General features: G+C 52.4%; 1 protein-coding gene across 2 annotated transcripts in view; it reads left to right on the top strand.

Annotated features, from left to right (window-relative positions):
• Positions 1-4595: 4595 nt before the first annotated feature.
• Positions 4596-20215, top strand: part of ADCK2 (aarF domain containing kinase 2) — a 30142-nt gene continuing 14522 nt past the window's right edge. The window contains exons 1-8 of one of the 2 annotated variants that reach the window (XM_073810002.1): positions 4596-5977; positions 7693-7839; positions 9976-10104; positions 11106-11201; positions 13882-14133; positions 15505-15633; positions 16472-16525; positions 19660-19786. In XM_073810002.1, coding sequence (XP_073666103.1) covers positions 5045-5977; positions 7693-7839; positions 9976-10104; positions 11106-11201; positions 13882-14133; positions 15505-15633; positions 16472-16525; positions 19660-19665 — 1746 coding nt within the window. In that variant the 5' untranslated portion in view covers positions 4596-5044 and the 3' untranslated portion in view covers positions 19666-19786. The remainder of the gene's footprint in view (positions 5978-7692; positions 7840-9975; positions 10105-11105; positions 11202-13881; positions 14134-15504; positions 15634-16471; positions 16526-19659; positions 19787-20215) is intronic. The other variant, XM_073810001.1, reaches the window with a different exon arrangement.

Below are 20215 nucleotides of genomic sequence, written 5' to 3' on the forward strand. Positions count from 1 at the left end.
CGAAAAAATCAGCACAGCCAGGTGGGTCTTGGCGTCTCTTTCCCGCTCCCATCCTGCAGGAGATTTGGATGCACTTCACAAGCGATTGGTGCCACCTAGTGGTACTAGAGTTAATACCAGCAGGAACATTTCCAAGAACTGGAAACTGTTGATTATTAACAGGCTTACTTATCACTGTGAAGATTCTGTGGAAATAAACGAAGACCACCCAAATGAGAACAAATAGAGGCTATTTATTCAGAGCTTTCTATAGCAAGGGAGTCAGTTACTTACAATCAATTGCATTTGGCAGAGACTCAAGTACAAGTGGAGAATCAAATGCTAGCAGAAAAGGTTTACAGAGGAAAAAGAAAAGGCTTCAGGTGCCCTGAATTGGAGGTTGTTGGCACGGGGAGGCTGGAGGCCAGGGCATCGCGTGTGATTGGTTTGGAGAGGCTATTTGGCTTTCTCTGATTGGTCCTGAGTTGATAATTGGGGGGGGTGAAAATTAGAGAAGCTGCAGTCAGGGACCAAGTCCTGACTATTCGGGGCCCATTGCTGCCGAGGCTACGGGTCAGAGTTCTATTGTCATATATGGTCTGGCCAGTGTCTGTCTGTATATTCAGTCTCTTAATTCATTAATTATTCTAAATACATTCCTGCTGTTACTAATCACGAAACATTACATAGAGTTTCCCATGTGAGAAGCAGCTTGACTACAAATCAACAACTCTAATTTTTAAAGGCTGCCCTTACAATTTTTGATTTAGCGTTCATATTTGATACCACTGTTTGATTTTGCTGTCCATGGTGTCTTTTTTTTTTTTTTTTTTTGTGGTACGCAGGCCTCTCACTGCTGTGGCCTCTCCCGTTGTGGAGCACAGGCTCCGGACGCGCAGGCTCAGTGGCCATGGCTCACGGGCCCAGCCGCTCTGCGGCATGTGGGATCTTCCCGGACCAGGGCACGAACCTGTGTCCCCTGCATCGGCAGGCGGGCTCTCAACCACTGTGCCACCAGGGAAGCCCCATGGTGTCTTAATATGTATAACTCTGTTCTCCTAATTGAAATCCACATGGGCCCCGGGAATCCCTTAGCTTCACCTGTTTGGGTGACTGTTAACTCCTTGAGATGGTGCACCTTTATCACCATCAGCACCACCAGCATCACCACCACAAGGACACTGGTTCTCAAAGTGTGTTCCCAGGACCAGCAGCAGCAAATGGGAACCTGTCAGAATTGTCAATTCTCAGGCTCCACTCCAGACCTACAGAATCAGACGCTGCAGATGGGCCCCGCCCTCAGGTGATTCTGGTGGATGCTCAAGTTTGAGCCACCACTTTAGGTGAATTTCTAGGATGCCACAAAGGGCTGAGGTCAGACCTTCCATGATGTTTCCTCCAAATCTGTGAAACAGAACCACTTTATCTAGATAATATAAATGACAATATTTGCTAACATTTAGTGACACCTGGTATTACCCACGTCATGTACAGTTTTGACTCACTGCTTTCAACAGCCAGAGAGGGAGGTTCTGTTCTTACCTCCATCCGACAAGTGAGGAATAGAGGCTCCAAAAGGCGAGGTAACGTGTCCCTAAGGTTATACAGGTTACACAGAACCAAGAACTGAAGCCAGGCTTACTTAACTCCAGAATTTTGTTCTTAACTACTGTTTTCTTTTCCCCAAGATTATTTATTTATTTAATTTATTTTTGGCTGCATTGGGTCTTAGTTGTAGCACACGGAATCTTCGTTGCGGCGCATGGGCTTCTCTCTAGTTGTGGCGTGCAGGCTTCAGGGCACGTGGGCTCTGTGGTTTGCGGCACTCAGGCTCTGTCGTTGAGGCATGAGAGCTCAGTAGTTGTGGCCCGCAGGCTTAGTTGCCCTGTGGCATGTGGGATCTTAGTTCCCTGACCAGGGATCGAACCTGTGTCCCCTGCATTGTAAAGCAGATTCTTTACCGCTGGACCACCAGGGAAGTCCCTTAACTACTGTTAAAGATACTAATTGCCAGAATCATAGATGTAAGTCTAGAGAATTTGTATAGCTTTGGTCAGACTCCCCTCCGCAATTCGCTTAAGGAGAAACAGAGGCCCAGAGAGACCACCTGAGGTCATGTGGTTACCTCTTTTTTTTGTTTGTTTGAATCAAAAATTTTTATTTATTCTTCGGCCAAACACAACTGATTTCCATCCACAATTTTTTTTTAAGGTAAGGAACAGTGAGTCAGGGCTTTCCCTAGTGACACAGTGGTTAGGAATCCGCCCGCCAATGCAGGGGACACGGGTTCGATCCCTGGTCCGGGAAGATCCCACATGCCGTGAAGCAACTAAGCCCGTGTGCCACAACTACTAAGCCTGCGCTGTAGAGCCCGTGAGCCACAACTACTGAGCCTGTGTGCCACAACTACTGAAGCCCACGCACCTAGAGCCCGTGCTCCGCAACAAGAGAAGCCACTGCAATGAGACGCCTGCGCACCACGACGAAGAATAGCCCCCGCTCGCCACAACTAGAGAAAGCCCGCGTGCAGCAATAAAGACCCAACGCAGCCAAAAAGAAAAAAGAAACAGTGAGTTAACTGAAGAAAGGGCTGTGGCCTTGGCTAGGGAATGGTGACACTGTGACACTCAACAGAGAGCGTGGGCCTGTGGGGATGAGCCTGGGCCGTGAAATGACTGGACCCGGGTCAGCGACCCTTCTCCAGGAAGGCTCTGCAGCACCACACACACTGCTGGTAGATGGTCTCAAAGTCAGCATCGTTGCCGTAATAGGGATATTCAATAATGAGTTGCTTTTGTGGATCATAGCCCCCAAGTAGTTCAATTTTCGCTCTGCAGTTTTTAACTTGATTACTTTTTCTATTCAAATCTCTCAGGTTGCTGTCATCCATACATAGCATATCATCAAATGTGGCAAAGTCTTCTTTGGTAACCCAGACACACGAATAGCACCGACTTGGTCAACTGTTCGGCCATCCTCCCGCGGCACATAGAGGTGTCCACTCATGTGGTTACCTCTTAATTAGGGGGCTAGAACCGAGAGACTCTGGTTTCAGATTAAGTCCTCAATAAGCCCTTTGGTGAATCAGAGTCATACAAGAATATTTTACACCTTTGGGACAGAGTAAATAAATAAATCAGAGGAAGCTGGGAAGGCATAATTAATAGCTGGCCATATTTGAAACCAGTGGTAGTAGCTATGACTTCTGTCTAGGGAACTTTCAAAGGGTCTGCCGCACCTTGCGGAAATGGGATATGGATCATTAGCACTGCAGGAGTTCCCACATTTCGAGCCCTCCTTAGGCTGCGAGTGGCAGCCACACTTCCAGGAGCAGGCATGGGCCACGACCTTGTTTCCCTCCCCAGGGCCCTTCCACTTGTGAGGCCCTGGCAGACTTCTGTTGAAGCCTGTCACCCTCGTGGAGATAAAGGGTCATGTATGTAGAGGTGACTGTGGTACCCCAGCACAGGGCAGCCTCCTAAGCCCCAAAGAGCAGAGCATAAGACCACTGGGCCCTCCCAGGCTGTGCTGGCTGATTTCCAAGCTCTGTTCTGCTCTCCTTTGCTCTCTAGAGGTAGCTGACCTTCCTTTGGTTCTTCAAGGTTAAAAAAACAAACTCCCCCAAAACCTCACACCAAACACCTTCCATCTGGGGGCTTAATACTGGACTGAGTTTAAGAAATACTGGAGCTTAATAAGTATTGGTTGAATGAATGAATGTTCTTTCCGGAGCCACTCCCCAAGGTCCAAGCACGTTCCCCAAATCGGGGCAGCCAGGGACTCCAGCCGTCCAAGGACAACGCTCCCAACCCCCGCCCTCACCCCCACCCCCCACTTCCCGCTCAGTTGAAAAACAGACCCGTGTTCCGGAACCGCCCTTCAGTTCACCTAACGTTTCCGCGTTTCCGCGCTCTTTGTAAGGAAAGCTAAGGATGTTAGTGGAGAGACAGACGCGCAGCGGGGAAAGGGGGCGTGGAGGGCGCGTTGGCGTTTTGGGTTAATTCTATTTCTGGGACTCCGAGACGCAAGGGCCGGGTGAGCCTCGGCCGCAGTCCGGCTCGCGTCGGCTTTAAGGGGCGGTCCCCGAGCCTGCGGGCGGGCGGTCCCGGAAGACGCGGATACCGCGGCCTCTGCGTCCTCCGCGTCCGGATCCCCGGTCCTCTGTGCCCGGATCCCGGGTCCTCCGCGCCCGGACTCCCGGTCCTCCGCGGCCCGATCCCCGGCCCTTGGCACCCCGATCCCCGACCCTCTGATCCCCGGCCCTCGGCACCCGATCCCCGGCCCTAGGCACCCCGATAGCCGACCCTCCGATCCCCGGCCCTCGGCGCCCCGATCCCCGGCCCTCGGCGCCCCGATCCCTGGCCCTCTGATCCCCGGCCCTCTGCGCCCCTTCCACGCCCTTGGCGCCCGGACCCCACCGCGTGCGGGGACTCGGCTCTCTACAACCCCGCCCGACTCCTCCCCACACCGTACTCGGTGCCCGGGTCCTCGGCCGCCCGCACTGCCCCCGCCCCAGCTCTCCACGCCTCGCCCCGCCTGGCCGTTCCTCACCCCGACCCGGGCTCTTGGCGCCGCGGCCCTCCGCACGGTCCCCCCAGCCCCACCCCGCGCAGGCCCTCAGCGCGCCGGCCGGCGTGCGCGGTGACCCTGCTGCGGCCCGGCTCTGTCTCCACCCGCGCGGCCACCTCGCGCGGGCCACGTCCCCGACCTGGGCCTGGCTTGGCTCCTCCGGCTCTCAGTTCCGAAAACCCTCGGGCCTCAGACCCAGGCGAGGTATCCGGCAGGGAGCGGGGACTGATGGGCCAGCCCTCCTGCGGCGGAGGCGGGGCAGGGTTGCGGGCCCGCGGGGCGGGGCGGCCCTGAGGAGGCAGGACTCGCAGCAGGACCCGGCAGAGGCTGCACACGCGAGGCGAGGTCTGAGCTCCCCGAGTCTCACAGCTGCCTCGCTTTCAAGTGGAATACTCAGCTGGGGCCCAGACTCAGGCCAGCCTTGCGGAAAGAAGGAACGAAGATGGGTGCTCCTTAAGTGGAGGCAGGCAGCCTGGACCGCGACCTCTGGGAGAGCATGGTGACCCCCTGGCGCTTCTCTGTCAGGGTCTGCTTGTCGCACCTAAGGGGCTTGGAGCTCAGAAAGGACCTCGGCCTTTTGAGACCCTCTGGGTGCTGTCGCAAGGCTAGACTCTGTTGGCTTCTGCTTGGCACTTTGCCCAAACTCATCTCAGCCTCTGAGGACATTGGCAAGGGGGTCCCTGAGAGCTTGTGTCGGCAAAGGACCAGTTGGAGTGACCTGGCTGAAAACGGGCCACTGGAGAGAGTCCCCCCGGAGCAGCGGCTAGGCTGCCTCCTTCTGCACTTGCGGATCTGGCTCCGCGCGGGGGCGCTCTTGGTGAAATTCTTCCCCCTCCTTTTACTCTATCCCCTCACCTACCTGGCTCCCAGCGTCTCCAGGCTCTGGCTCCACCTGCTTCTGAAAGCCACCGAGACCTCCGGTCCAACGTACATCAAACTCGGCCAGTGGGCCAGCACCCGGCGTGATCTCTTCTCAGAGGCTTTCTGTGCGCAGTTCTCCAAGCTGCACGTCCAGGTGACGCCCCATCCTTGGACCCACACTGAACACTTCCTACGGCAGGCCTTCGGAGAGGACTGGGGAAGGGTCCTTTGCTTTGAGAAGCAGGAGCCTGTGGGTTCCGGCTGCGTGGCCCAAGTGTACAAAGCACGTGCCAATCCTGCCTTCCTGGAGAATGACAGCATCCGGAGACTGGCCACAGCCTCCAGACTGCAGATTTCTTCGGAAGCCGGGAAAGTCCGGGGGCTGGGAGAGCTCCTTGGACACTTGGGGAAGGCGTGGAGGCCTCAAGGAAGTCTTGCCGACCAGTCATTTCTAGAAGGGCTGCTCTTCCCTAAAGCTGACCTGGTTGGATCGAATGCAGCCTTGTCTCAGGCTTCGGGACTCGCCCATGGACCACAGCCAGATCACCTCATCCCCGTGGCCGTGAAAGTAAGTGTTCTGATGTTTGCAGCCAGACCCTTCCCATCTCTAAAATCTCACCGACTCCACGGAGCTGCCCAGATCAGGAAGTCCCCCTTTGCAAGTCACCCCACATTGCCTTCCATTGATTTCTTTTAGCTTGACCGTTATCTGAGTGCCTGTGATGTGCAAGCTGTTTGATTTCTTGGCTTGAAGGAGTGGTGATGCGAATGGTCTGAAAGAGGAAAATGAAGAGGGTTTGGAGTTGGCTGTCGCTGTGGTTGGAGGACCCACCATTCAGCTGACCTCCTGCTCTGGGGTCAGGATAGATCGGAGACAGACTGTGTTAGGTGTGCTGTGGTGAGCCCAAGAGGGTGGCGTTCATTTTACAGAAGTGGTTTCCTTCTCTCTTTATTTGCAATCACCCCTTCCCGGGCTCCATCAACTCTTCTCTCCACACCTTTCCACCCCTGTTCAGCACGTCCCCAGGAGAACTGGCAGATGCTAGTAGCAAATACCTTGGTGCTCTCTCTTACCTCCTCAGATAAAACCCTCCCAAGGGTGCCTCACTCAGACCTACTGAGTTATGCTTTCCAAGGGAAGAGCCTGGGCCTGGCTTTTTATAAATGCTGCAAATGATTCTCATCATTAGGCACATTTAGGAAACACTGGTCCAAAATATCTCGAAGGTTCCCTCTGCTCTGTGGGATACAAAAGGAGTGGATGCCTGCTGTATACCAGGAAACATGCCCGTCACGTCAGATGCATTGTTTAATCTTTATTAGATGCCCGAGATAGGCATTTTTTTTCTTATATCTTTATTTATACTCCACTTTATTCCTAAAAGGATTTGAGGTGGAGGTAGGGGTTATTGTCCGCATGGGGTTTTTTTGTTTGTTGTTTTGGCCATTCCACGCAGCGTGTGGGATCTTGGTTCCCTAACCAGGGATCGAACCGGCGCCCCCCTGCATTGGAAGCATATAGTCTTAACCACTGAACCACCAGGGAAGTCCCCTATATGCATGTTTTAAATGATAGAACAGGAGGCTGAGAGAAGTTGCACAGCTTGTCCAGTTTCATACAGGAAATGGGTTGCAGAACTGGAGTTTGAACTCTTTCCATTCCACCTCTGGAGTTCTGTGACTCTAGAGCAGTATTTTGCAGGCTTTGGACCACCTGACTCAGCTACCTGTACACTCAGTAAAATGCAGATTCCCAGCTCCCCTTCCAGCCAGTCTGATTCAGTACGTCTTTTTTAAAAATATTTATTTATTTATTTATTTGGCTGCGCTGGATCTTAGTTGCAGCATGCATGTGGGATCTAGTTCCCTGATCAGGATCGAACCCGGGCCCCCTGCCTTGGGAGCGTGGAGTCTTAACCACTAGACCACCAGGGAAGTCCCTGACTCAGTAGGTCTTGGAGGAGATCTGGGAGTCCACATTTTCACCAAGCAACCCACGGTGACTTTTATGCTCACTAATGTTTACGAATCACTGATCTAAACTTAATGTATTTGAAGGAGAAGCCCACCTATGCTTCCCAGCAAAGCTGAGTGCCATGCAGGCGAGCTGCCCTCTGAGTCTCCTCAGGAAGACGCAAAGGGAGGAATGCAGGAGCATCCTGGGCGTTGGGACTGCTTCTCCTTTGCTCTGATGAGAAGCCTGCTGACTCTCCTTTGACGGTAGGACCCAGCCGTGGCTGGGTTGATTGATCCCTCCTGTCTCACTGTGCCTCCTTTTGGCAGGTGTTGCACCCTGGCCTGCTTGCTCAGGTGCAGATGGACCTGCTGCTGATGAAGATGGGCAGCCGAGTCCTTGCACTTTTGCCAGGAATCAAGTGGCTCAGCTTGCCTGAGATTGTGGAGGAATTTGAGAAGCTCATGGTGCAACAGGTGAATTCTCTTTCCCTCAGTTGTAAATAGCACACAACAGTTTTTGCCATTAGCAGCTGCTTAGTAAATGCTGAATGGATGAGTATTTTCCCAGTGCGTTGTGGCTAATGTAGTATATTAGTCAGGATAGGTGATGCTAGCTGATATAACAAAGAATATCCAAATCTCAGTGACTTAATGCAACAATGTTATTTTTTGCTTATATGAAAGCTCCATGCAGGTGAACTGAGGGAGTGAGTGGCAGCTCTACTCCATAGTTATTCAGGGACCCAGTTTCCTCCCAAATTTGTCATCTGGGGTCAGTGTGGAATGGGGAGAGAGACCACGGAGGGTCATGTAAAGGATTCTGTGGCCAGGTCTGGAAGTGATATATATCACTTCTTCCCAGTCTACAGGTCAGAGCTTTAATCACACGGGCCCAGTGTAACTACAAGGGAGCTTGGGGAAGGCGGTCTTCCTTAGTGTCTGGGATGAAAATGAAATGATTCTGGTGGAACATATAGCATTATCTGTGCCACAATCAATGGCCGAACTCCAGAAGCAGAAGAAGAATTAGCGAAGTCACACACGGTGCCTTTGGTTTGCTTTGTTTCCGGGGTTAATGAGTAGACAAGGACCTCCTCCTTGTCCAGGGCCCTTGGGACACCTGTTTAAGTAGCCAGACTTGGTAAACATGCTGGAGGCTCTCAGGGCTCCAAGGAGGCATCTGTGCTGGCTTCCTGGCGGTTGGCACAGAAATTGGCAGGCTTTCAGAAGCAGTGTACCAAGTCTTCACTTATGTCCTCTGATTTAGGGTTTTAAGCCCCAGGGATGCGTTTTAACGTTTAGAAAGCTTTGCTTTATGCTATGGAGTTGTGTAGGTTTGATAATAAAAGAAAATTAAAACAGAGAAAAGTAACTTCTTTTCTGACACCCATCTTGGCATTAATCACTCTCAGTTCTACCATCTGAGCTTCAGTTCCCCTTTGAGAAGTCTGATAGGCATCATGGGATCCCATCACTTGAAGCTTAGACCTCTATAGCGCACCCCATTTATCTCAAAAATCAACTCTTCCTACCAGCTGTAGCTCTGAGTGGTCCAATCACGTTCCCAGCCTTGAAATCTTAGAGTCTGGGTGTATGTAGGGGGTGTATGTTCATTTATAAATTCATGTAACATGTATTAAGAACTGTGTTAGAAGCTGGTGAACTAAGAAAACAAGTGAGGTTTTCCTGTCCTCAAGGAATATATAGTAGTAGGAGGAGGGCTGATGTGAAATATTTGGAGAAAAAGCATGAGTTACAATAGGAGTCTCTACAGATTCGGTCGGGTTCAGCTGAGGCTCAAGAGGGGAAGTGGTCATTCCACCCTGAGGGTCCAGGCTCCCTAGGCTTGCGCTGACTCGCGAAAGGGCAGTGTTTGCAGTTGGCCCAAATGGGGGAAGAACATTCCAGTCAGGGGGAGTAAACAAGGCACTGACACGGGAGGCATCTGGCAGGCTGAGATGTTCAGCACTCTGCAGATTGGGTGCAGCTGGAGTTTGGGGAAGTAGAGGAAGGAGGAGGCGCCCCAAGAGATGGACCTGGAGAGAGAAGCAGGGGCCAAACCATGGCCCACCTTGGACGTCATCCTAATGAATGCAGACTCCGTCCTGAAGGTGGGGTGGGGGGGACACCAGAACATGGATTGGAGAGAGGGAAGATGGGGGACAGGGAGCCCAACTAGGACACCTCTGTTAGGGTTCAGGTGACTGGTTTTGAGTCACCGTGGGAGGAACAGTGGGATGGAAAAGGGGAACAGATCTGAGAGTGGTGAGGGCTGCAGAGTTGATGGCACTGAGTCTCCCATGGGTATGGAGGGTAAGAGAGAAGGTGTAATCTGCAGTGACTCGCAGGTGACTGGGGGCAGGGTGAACGTAAATTCAGTTTAGACAAGTTCTCCAGCGTGTCTGCTGTCTGCAGCTTGGAGCTCACGTCGTGGGGTAGGGATGGGGCTTGAGACTTCTGGGGCAGCCCGAGTTTCTTGGGAGTTCTGCAAGAGAGCAGGTGGGGAAGGCAGGTGAATCTTGGGACTTGCTAGCTCTTGGGGGGTTCAGATTTTGCTGTCTCTGGGCCCAGGCTACCCCTCCCTCACCTCTTCTCTCCATTTCCCTGTAGATTGACCTGCGTTATGAAGCTCGGAATCTAGAACACTTCCAATGCAACTTCCTGAATGTGAACTCTGTCAAATTCCCCACCCCTCTGCGTCCCTTTGTCACCAGGGATGTCTTGGTGGAAACGTATGAAGTAAGACTGAGAGCTTCCCCTGGCCGCGCCTTTTACTCATAGTCAGGTTGTCTCCCCTTCACAGGAAGGCCTGAGTTGGAAAAGACAAAAGCCAAGAGAGCATGTGATTACTGCCTGTGAAACTGAGAGGGGTTTGGATACGCCTGAGGGTGGAAGGCAGCGTAGCAAGGTGGCTGAGAGCCTGGCCCTGACCTAAGACTTTCTGGATTTGGAAGTCTGCTCTGCCACTGTATTTGCTGGCTGGCTTCAGTTCCCTCCTGTACAACAGCAGGCAACCCTTCCTGCCTCGTAGGGTTGTCCCAAGAGTCAATGAAACATTGAATGCAAAATGCCCTCTGCACAGAGACTGCACGGCAAAAGTGCTCAACACAGAGAAAGTGCTCAACAAGTATTCCTGTCATGGCCTTAGCTGTCTCCTGGTTCAGTCTCCTTTGTAAAGATGGTAATGAGATCCAGAGGAGTGACCTGAATGACCCACTGTTACTAGCTGTGTGACTTTGAGCAAGTTACTTAAACTCTCTGGGCTTTAGTTCTTTTATTTGTTAATTAGGGATAACAAGATCTATCTCAATAGGCTGCTTTGACAATTAAATAACTAACCTATACGAAATACGTACTGACTGGCTCCCCTTTCTTCTCTCTTCCTTTTCTTTTCCCTCCTGTGAGGTCACAGAGCTCATTCTTGTCCCCATTGGCTGATTCTTGACCAGAAACAAGCTCACCCTGACAGCAAAGCCTCTCTTACCTGTGGGTGGCAGTCGCTGGATTTCCTCCCTAGTAAACCTATGGGACTTGTTGATATGTGTTGTAGAAGGGAAGGGTAAATAGGTTAAAATTATCTTGTGGGTGACAGATTCATAGGGGCTCTAAGAAAGGAAAACCTCTCCGGGTCACTTCCCCATCAGTGGGAAGGCCGTGCGGGTGTGTCCCTGTGGAGACGAGGAGTGGGGCAGTCGCGGGCTGTGCAGGCTGAAGCTGTTCTCTCCCCGATCTTCCCCCAGGAGAGTGTGCCTGTGTCTAGTTACCAGCAAGCAGGGATTCCCGGGGACGTGAAGAGGAAGATTGCGCGGCTGGGGATCAACATGCTCCTGAAGATGGTGAGTTCACGGCAGGGTGGCCGCTCAGCTGGCACGCGGTGGAATTGTGTGTGGGAGGCGGGAGGTGGGGGACCCTGTTCGGCCGAGCAAATGGCTGCTGGCTGGAGAGGGTCAGCTCTAGAGATAGCCCAGCTGACCCAAACGCGCCTTCTTCTACAGCTTTCTGTTGAGCACTTTCTCCGTGTTATGCGCTGTGTCTCTGTGCAAGAGTGGGGAGGGAGACCCAGGCCCCACCCGACTTGCCTACAGTTTAGACAAACAGCCAAAGACCACCTCGGGTGTTACATGCTATTTCATTCATTCATTCAGCAAGTATTTGTTGAGCACCTACTACGTGCCAGGCACTGAATTAAGTGCTGGATTTACAGTTGTGAGCAAAAGAGACATGACAACAATGTTCAGGGAACATCCCCGTTTAGTGGGAAGACAGGCGATGCTAAGTGGGTGAAGTACGGGTACCCGAGGGTCATTTAGGATGGGCCGTCCCAGCCCCAGGATTTGTTCAGGAAGTGGCACCATCTCCTCCGGGATGTGAAGGAAGTCTAGCTGTCTCCTTGGAGAGGATGGCCTGACAATAATTACTAATGAGTTGACACTCAAAAAAGGCTATAGTGAGCCCAAAGCAATATCAGTTATTTCATCACTAGTAGTAACAGCAGGAACCCAGCATTGTTAGCAGCTCATGTGTAGGAGCAAGGAAAGAAGATACACGGGCTTCCCTGGTGGCACAGTGGTTAAGAATCCGCCTGCCAATGCAGGGGACACGGGTTCAAGCCCTGGTCCGGGAAGATCCCACATGCTGCGGGGCAACTAAGCCCGTGAGCCACAACTACTGAGCCTGTGCTCTAGAGCCCACGAGCCACAACTACTGAGCCCACATGCCACATCTACTAAGCCCGCGTGCTCTAGAGCCTGTGCTCTGCAACAAGAGAAGCCACCGCAATGAGAAGCCTGCGCACCACAACGAAGAGTAGCCCCCGCTCACTGCAACTAGAGAAAGCCCACGCACAGCAACAAAGACCGAACACAGCCAAAAATAATAAGTAAAAATAAATAAATTAAAAAAAAAAAGATACTGAGATTGTCGAGGGTCTGAACTCTTCCTGGTGGTTGGCACAGAAGAGAGTGGTCGAGGCACAGACAGCTGGTCTAGGATGCATAGTGAGGACGAGTGCCCAGGTCTGGGGGTACAGAATCGGGGTAGGAAGGAACCAGGCGTGTGTTCAGAGAGTAGGAGGAGAGAAACCAGGTAACCAAGGTGGAGCCGTGAGGGCCAGGCAGGTGGCAGAAGTGGGGCGGAGGTGGGAATGGGTGCGCCGAGCGGGACGGTGGTGTGGTGCAGGCAGACAGCACAGGAGGCTGTAAGCCAGACACCTGGAGAGGGCTCAGGGTGACAGGGGCTGGTGGTTGAGTGGCTCTGACTTCACCTCCAGCCCTGGGGTGCGTGGGTATCGAGAATAGGTAGCCCTCACCCAAGGGGCTCCTGGAGAAGTAGGGTTGTCGCTGGAGAGCTGGGTTTCCACTGTCAGCACAGTGGAAGCTCAGTGGGGAGAGGACTTTGTCCCCAGTAACAGGGCTCCGAGGCGCACCGTGGGCCAGAGGGGAGGGTGCAGGGGGGAGTAGCTAGGGGAGAAGCAGTGCTAAGCAGCGCTCAGGAGTCGGGAGATCACAGGGGGCTTCCAGCTTGTGGGATCAAGGACCCTGGGGCTCAGCTAACAGCAAGGTGCCAGGAGGTTCTGTCCCAGGGTCGGGGGTCAGCTAGCCTTTGGTGACCGTATCCTACAGGTGTGCAGGCCCCGGCTTCCTCAGTTCCTGGGATTTCCACCAGGATAGCAGCCTCCCTTACCTCCAGCAGAGCCAGGATCTGGACTAGAAGGGTCCCTCGGTGACCTGCTGCCATGACCACCATGAGGGATGGGGTCTTTGGCCTGAATCCAGTAGAGGAAGGGCTCTGTGTTGGCTGGAAGGAGGCCCCCAGGAGCCCCTCCAGCAGCAGCTGTTCTGTACCTCTGCCCCGGGTCTCTCCTTCCCCTCATAGAAGGATTGCTGGTGGTTTCTATGATCTTTCACAGCAGGCAGATTCCTGTTCCACAAAGTCATGCCTGACTTTCCCTCCATCACAGTGTCTGGGGCTTTCTTTCCTGCTTAGCAGGTTCAAAGCCATTTCTCCCAGCCTCCCCGATTCCATGCGCCAGTACAGCTGTCAGGATCACTGCTAGCCTTCCTCATGTGGACAGATGGAGGTAATGGAGGCAAAGTCTGATTTATGAAATATTTTTGAAGGAAGGAAGTTACATGAATTGTAAGAACTGAGAGGTTTGGGGAAAATCTGTCAACAATGACTAGATAATTTTTAATTTGAATATTAATTGCTCAACTCATAGAGTAAAAATAAGTCTCTTGAAATGCGGTTTGGTCTTTGATCATGTTCCCCTATGATCATTTTTAATGCTCTTTACTTTGAAAATAAATTTTCTCCTGAAAACATCAACCTGGCTTGTCCCTGTACAAATTTTCAATCAATGATATCAAGCTCTGAGGCTTTATAAAACGCACACCTCTCTGCCTTGTAATTCATCATCGAGAACTCGCGTCACCCTGGAAGCTTTTCCACACGTGGCCTCGTGGTGATGGGATGGTGAGGTTGACTTAGCCTAGAGTAGCTCTGATCTCTTCCCAGATATTTGTGGACAACTTTGTCCATGCGGACCTTCACCCTGGGAACATCCTGGTTCAGGGCGCCGACGGTCTTCCCAAGAGCCAAGAGGCGCAGCCTCAGCAGGTAGATGTCTGTGACGCGCTGGCAGTGGCTGTGACGCCTGCCCGGTGCCCACTGTGCCTGGTGCTTCTGGACGCCGGCATTGTGGCCGAGCTGCAGGCTGCCGACCTGAGGAACTTCCGGGAAGTCTTCATGGCCGTGGTGATGGGGCAGGTGAGACCCACTGGGCTCTCGGGATTTGGGGGTGAATTTTTTAGGCCCTTGGGAACCTTGGGGCTCCTCAGCGTTTGTCATTCTTGTAAATGCCTGTGTTTGCCAAGGGCGCTCCTGATGGAAATGGGTGGAGCAGAGAGAGGAAGCGGGGAGAAGGAAGGGGAGCAGGACAATGAAGCTGCCGAAGGCTCTGTAGTCAGAACGGGCCTGCTCGAGCGGCTCATGGTTTGGAATGATGGGAAGACATGCCTCCTTCCCAAATGCTGTTGTTCTGGTGATCTCTCTTCCTTCCTCAGTAAGTGTACAGCTGGGCCCTGGGAACGCTAGCTTCTTGACTGAATAACAGCCGCCCTGGTCTGTGCCATTTGCTGCGAGAAGGTGGGGCTGGTGAGAAGCAGCAGCTCAGGGAACTTATTCTCCAGGTGTGGGAAAACACATGATTGGGGCGGGTGTGGGGGGACATAAGTGGTTTTAACCCCTCACCCCGTGCCTCTGAGGGGCTCCAGTGGTTGAGAATTATTATTTAGCAAAAAGGACTCAGCGAAGCCTCTACTGAGTCAACCTAAAGTGCCACATCAAGGGGGACAGTGAATTCTCCAGCAAGAAAGACCCTGGGAAAGAGAAAGCTGGAAGAAAAGGCGAAATTCAGAGGAACCCCTGCTTAGGAGGCTTCTGAGGGGGCAGACCAGAGGCGTGAGCCTGAGCCAGGTAGAAAGGACCTCCTGGGCCGAGGTTCAACACTGAGGTGCAGTGGCTGGTGAGGGGGTGGGAGGTGCTCCTCTGCACAGGTTTGGGCAAAAGAAGAAGGTCACAGCCGAGGAGGAGGAGCCTGGCTCCTGGGCTGTGACCGCCGGGGCTGCGTGGGTGCTGGGGAGACCATGGAGGCTTTGATCAGGGGCTTCCTGGGTGGAGGAGGGGTGAGACGGCTGGAGCACAGAGGCTGGGTCAGCCGTGAGCAGGGAATTCTGTTCGGGCGGGAAGACCGCCCTCAAGGATGGTGTGGCTGGTCCAGGCTGGCGGCAGGTCCTGGTGGCTCTGGGCCAGGTGGGTTGGTCGGCAGTGCCGCGTAGCAGGCACTGGCTTTGCTGCTGGGCCTGGGTGGCCTTGGAGGCAAAGGAGACAGTGCAGCTCCTTTCCTTGACTGTGCTGAGTATAGGTGGGGCCCCACTGCCCAAGACAAGCTGCAAAAGACCTTGACTATTTACCAGGTATGGCGGGGCGGGGAAGTAAAGCTAAAAAAGGATGGGTGGCCAAAAGCAGGGTGGTAGAAAATTTGGGGCGGAAACAACTAGGATATGAAGAAGTTTGGGCAGAGCATCTAGTTTTATGCCCTCTTGACTCTACCAAGTTTTTTTCTTTTGCGTCTTCCAGGGCCAAAGAGTGGCTGAGCTCATCCTGCATCATGCCCGGGCCAGTGAGTGCAAGGATGTGGAGGGATTTAAGGCTGAGATGGCCAGGCTGGTGACCCAGGCCAGGAAGAACACCATCACGCTGGAAAAGGTGAGCAGGCCACTCCAGGCGCAGGGGCCTCGGGGTGTTTACTGATCTTGCCCTTGGACACAGCAAACCACAGGTCTAAGGGAGGCCTCTTCATGGGGGGAAGTCTCGAGGGGCTTGGGTTTTCAGGCAGATAAAGAACAAAGCTTTTCCTCTGCCCACATCTTTGAGGTGTGAGGAGGCCCTCTGGAATCCCGGCTTTCAAGAGCGGCTCCTTGACCAGGCTCTCCTGGGTGGCTGCTGGGACGGTGACATATGTAGTGCTGCATACCTGCCCTGCCCAGACTGGGGGTCAGCTGTTCTGCTGCCTTATGTCCGTGGAGCTCAGCGGAGCATGGCGGTGGGGTGAGGGAGGACTGAGGCCCCTGAGCAGACAGAGGACATACCGAATGTTCACGCCCTCTATTTAGACCTGCAGCAGAGCCCACTTGGTATTCTGCACACAGTTCTGACAAACCTGAGTTTTCTTCCCAAGTTCATTCCCAAGTCCACGCTAGCTGGAGCGAGTCAGAACAAGAGGTGGCCCACTGGCAGTGGGGAGCGGCAGCGGGCCCCCCGGCGCTGCCTGTCTTATTGATTCCGAAGTGATATCTGTGTGTGCCGGGAGTGTGGGGGTAGAGGCCTCCAGGCTGGTCCTTCCGAGGGGTCTTTGAACTCAGCTGTGAGGTGCAAGTTGGGCTTGTGTGCATGCAGTCCTTTCTGGGATTTGTCAGGCAGTCTGTTTCTGCTCACTGCTGTGTGTGTGTGCGTGCGTGCGTGTGGCCGTGGGACGGGGCAGGCAAGGGAGAAGGGGTTCCCGGGGGCTCTGCAGCCTCTGCAGACTCTTTATTCTGTTTTCCAGCTTCAAGTTTCCATCCTTCTCTCGAATGTCTTTAAGTTGCTGATGACTCACAAGGTGAGGTCTGGGTGGAGAGCTCGCCCTCTGGTCAGGCAGGAGGGGAGGGATCTGGGGAAGGTGGGTGGCCTCAGGGTGGTGACAGGTACTTTTCTTATGTGAGATCTTGTTTTTGAAAACGTTGCATGCACCGATCCCTGTGGTGAAGAGTGCTGTTTCTGTTTCTTGACGTCTGGCAAGATCTTTCCTTGGTCACGTTGTGATCCCCCATTGGCGGGGTTTTTGGTGAAAAACTTTGTTTTCCAAAACTTTTGACAGGTTCCATTTTAAAAATGACTTAGGGCTTCCCTGGTGGCGCAGTGGTTGAGATTCTGTCTGCTGATGCGGGGGACATGGGTTCATGCCCCGGTCCGGGAGGATCCCACATGCCGCGGAGCGGCTGGGCCCGTGAGCCATGGCTGCTGAGCCTGCGGGTCCGGAGCCTGTGCTCCACAGCGGGAGAGGCCACAACAGTGAGAGGCCCGTGTACCCCAAAAAAAAAAAAAAAAAAAAAAAAGGAAAAAAAAATGACTTAAATATCACCTTAGGATTGGGGAAAGCTTTAATCATTGCTAGGGGGCTGGCTTGGAGAGAACCTGGAATGAACACACACTCCTGGGAGTTCAGTTGCACGGGACGGGGAGCCGGAGGGTGAGGCTCACAGCCAGCTCCGCACCAACCAGCTCTGACCTGCTCAAGTCTCTCCAAGTCTCCCCGGGGCCGCTGGGAGGGCCGGATGAGGCCTTGACAACGGTAGCAGTGTGCCGTGACTCCCCTCTACGCAACTAATTTAGCTGTGTAACATTTATTAGTATCTGATTTAATCCCCGCAACATTCCTCGAGGCCAGCACCGAGCAACTCACCCTCGGCCAGGTGGCCCCCATGGTAGTGCCCGACCCTGTGCCCGCAGCCCGACTGCGGAGCCCCACTCCCAGCTGCTTTGTTCTCCGGCCTCCGGTGCTCGCACCGGCACACAGCCTTCCTCACACACTGCCTGGGACACAACGGTTACCAGAGCTTTAGATGTTTGCTGTTGTCATTGTGATTCTCAGGACAGGACAGCAGAGAGAGGGCCAATCGAGTACAGCCACTCTATTCAAGTGCTTCACCAGGCACTTAATTTAAAACAATTCAAAACATTTTAAATTGCGGTTAAAAAAATAATATAAAATTTACCCTTACCCATCTCCAAGTGCACATCTCAGCGGTGTCAACCACATTCACAAAGTTGTGTAACAGATCTCTAGAGCTCTAGAATTTTCTCATCTTGCAAAACTAAAACTCTGTATCTACTGAACAAAAACTCCCCATGCCTCTCTCCCCGCCAGCCCCTGGCAACCACTGTTCCACTTTCTGTGTCCATGATTTGGATGACTCTAGATTTCTCATATAGTAGAATCATAAGATATTTGTACTTCTGTGACCAGCTTATTTCACTTGATGTAATGTTCTTGAGGTTCATGTACTTTGTAGCAGGTGATAGGATTGCCTTTTTTTTAAAGACTAAATAATATTCCATTGTATGGATATACTGTATTTTCTTTATTCGTTCATCCTTTGATGGACATTTGGGCCACTTCTACCTCTTGGCTACTAAGAACAATGCTGCAATGAACACGGGTGTGCGAATGTCTCTTTGAGATCCTGCTTTCAATTCTTTTTGGATATTTATGCAGAAGTGGGATTGCTAGATCACATAGTTTCTTTTAAATTCAAGTACAGTTGATTTACAGATGGTATTTCTTTTAGTTTTGGGGGAAGCTCCATACTGTCTTCCATAGCCTGCACAATCTTACATTCCCACGATGAGTGTGCATTTGTAACATGCCGCTTTCTCCTGATCAGCCATATGACTCCCCAGACAAGTTTTTGGGCCTTAGCTGGGAAAAATACCCCTTATTTATTTATTTATTTTAAAATATTTAAATATTTATTTATATATGGCTGCATTGGGTCTTTGTTGCTGGTGCGGGCTTTCTCTACTTGTGGCGAGAGGGCTACTCTTCATTGTGGCGCGCGGGCTTCTCTTGTTGCGGAGCACGGGCTCTAAGTGCTCGGGCTTCAGTAGTTGTGTTACGTGGGCTCAGTAGTTGTGGCTCACGGGCTTTAGAGTGGAGGCTTAGTAGTTGTGGCACACGGATTTAGTTGCTCCGTGGCATGTGGGGTCTTCCCGGACCAGGGCTCGAACCTGTGTCCCCTGCATTGGCAGGCAGATTCTTAACTACTGCGCCACCAGGGAAGTCCCCTTTACTTTTTTTTTTTTTTAATAAATTTATTTATTTATTTTTGGCTGCATTGGGTCTTCGTTGCTGTGCACAGGCTTTCTTTTTAGTTGCGGCAAGCAGGGGCTACTCTTTGCTGTGGTGCACGGGCTTCGCGCTGCGGTGGCTTCTCTTGTTGTGGAGCACAGGCTCTTGGCACACGATCTTCAGTAGTTGTGGCTGGCTCGCGGGCTTAAGAGCGCAGGCTCAGTAGTTGTGATGCATGGGCTTAGTTGCTCCATGTGGGATCTTCCCAGACCAGGGCTCAAACCCGTGTCCCCTGCATTGGCAGGCAGATTCTTAACCACTGCGCCACCAGGGAAGTCCCTAGTCCCCTTTACTTTTTTTTTTTTTTTTTTTGCAGTATGTGGGCCTCTCACTGTTGTGGCCTTTCCCATTGCGGAGCACAGGCTCCGGACGCGCAGGCTCAGTGGCCATGGCTCATGGGCCCAGCCACTCCGCAGCATGTGGAATCTTCCTGGACCGGGGCATGAACCCGTGTCCCCTGCATTGGCAGGCGGACTCTCAACCACTGCACCACCAGGGAAGCCCCACCTTTACTTTTTTTTTGTTTGTTTTTTTTGTTTTTGTTTTTGTTTTTTTTTTTGCGGTACGTGGGCCTCTCACCGCTGTGGCCTCTCCCGTTGCGGAGCACAGGCTCCGGACGCGCAGGCCCAGCGGCCATGGCCCACGGGCCCAGCCACTCCGCGGCATGTGGGATCTTCCCAGACCGGGGCACAAACCTGCGTCCCCTGCATCGGCAGGCGGACTCTCAACCACTGTGCCACCAGGGAAGCCCCCCCCCCCTTTACTTTTAACAAAGATTATTTCCCCATGAGTCAACCTTCCATTGCCTGACCTTCTGTCCACCTGAAAAGAGATTCTTGTTCTAGGTTTAAATGCTGGCTCTACTCTTCCTCACCCAGAGGCCTTGAGCAAGTCACCACCTGAGCCACCCTGAGCCTTAGCTTCCTTATCTACTGAACGGAGATAATGAGAGTACTTTTGAGAATTAATTGGGTAATCCTCGTAAATTGTTATTACTATTAACCTGGCTCCAAAGGGGAAGAAACTCTGCTGTATTTGAGCAAAGCCAGTTGTGCTTGGTCTCAAAAAGACTACTGTGGATTTTGAAGAATGACCCTTATTTAGATTTCTCGTTCCCGGTGTAGCTGTAAACTATTCACTTTAGTATTTTTAAGTCATTCACACACACACTTCCCCTAGAGAAGAGCTGTACATACTGCATCCCCTATATTTTCCTTAATATTTCTAGTAGATGGGGGTTGGGTGAGTAGATGAGATGGTGGGAAAAATGACTGGGTAGGGAAAAGAATGTTAGGTAGATGATAAAAATCACATGGGCAGGTAGATGAGGCCGGGAGTGGATGGTGACATGTTACCCAGGACACTCTGTATATCAGTGGGCTTCGGAAAGAACAGCTGTTT

This window comes from Tursiops truncatus, chromosome 9 (assembly GCF_011762595.2).
Source record: "Tursiops truncatus isolate mTurTru1 chromosome 9, mTurTru1.mat.Y, whole genome shotgun sequence".
Taxonomy (NCBI): Eukaryota; Metazoa; Chordata; class Mammalia; order Artiodactyla; family Delphinidae; genus Tursiops; species Tursiops truncatus.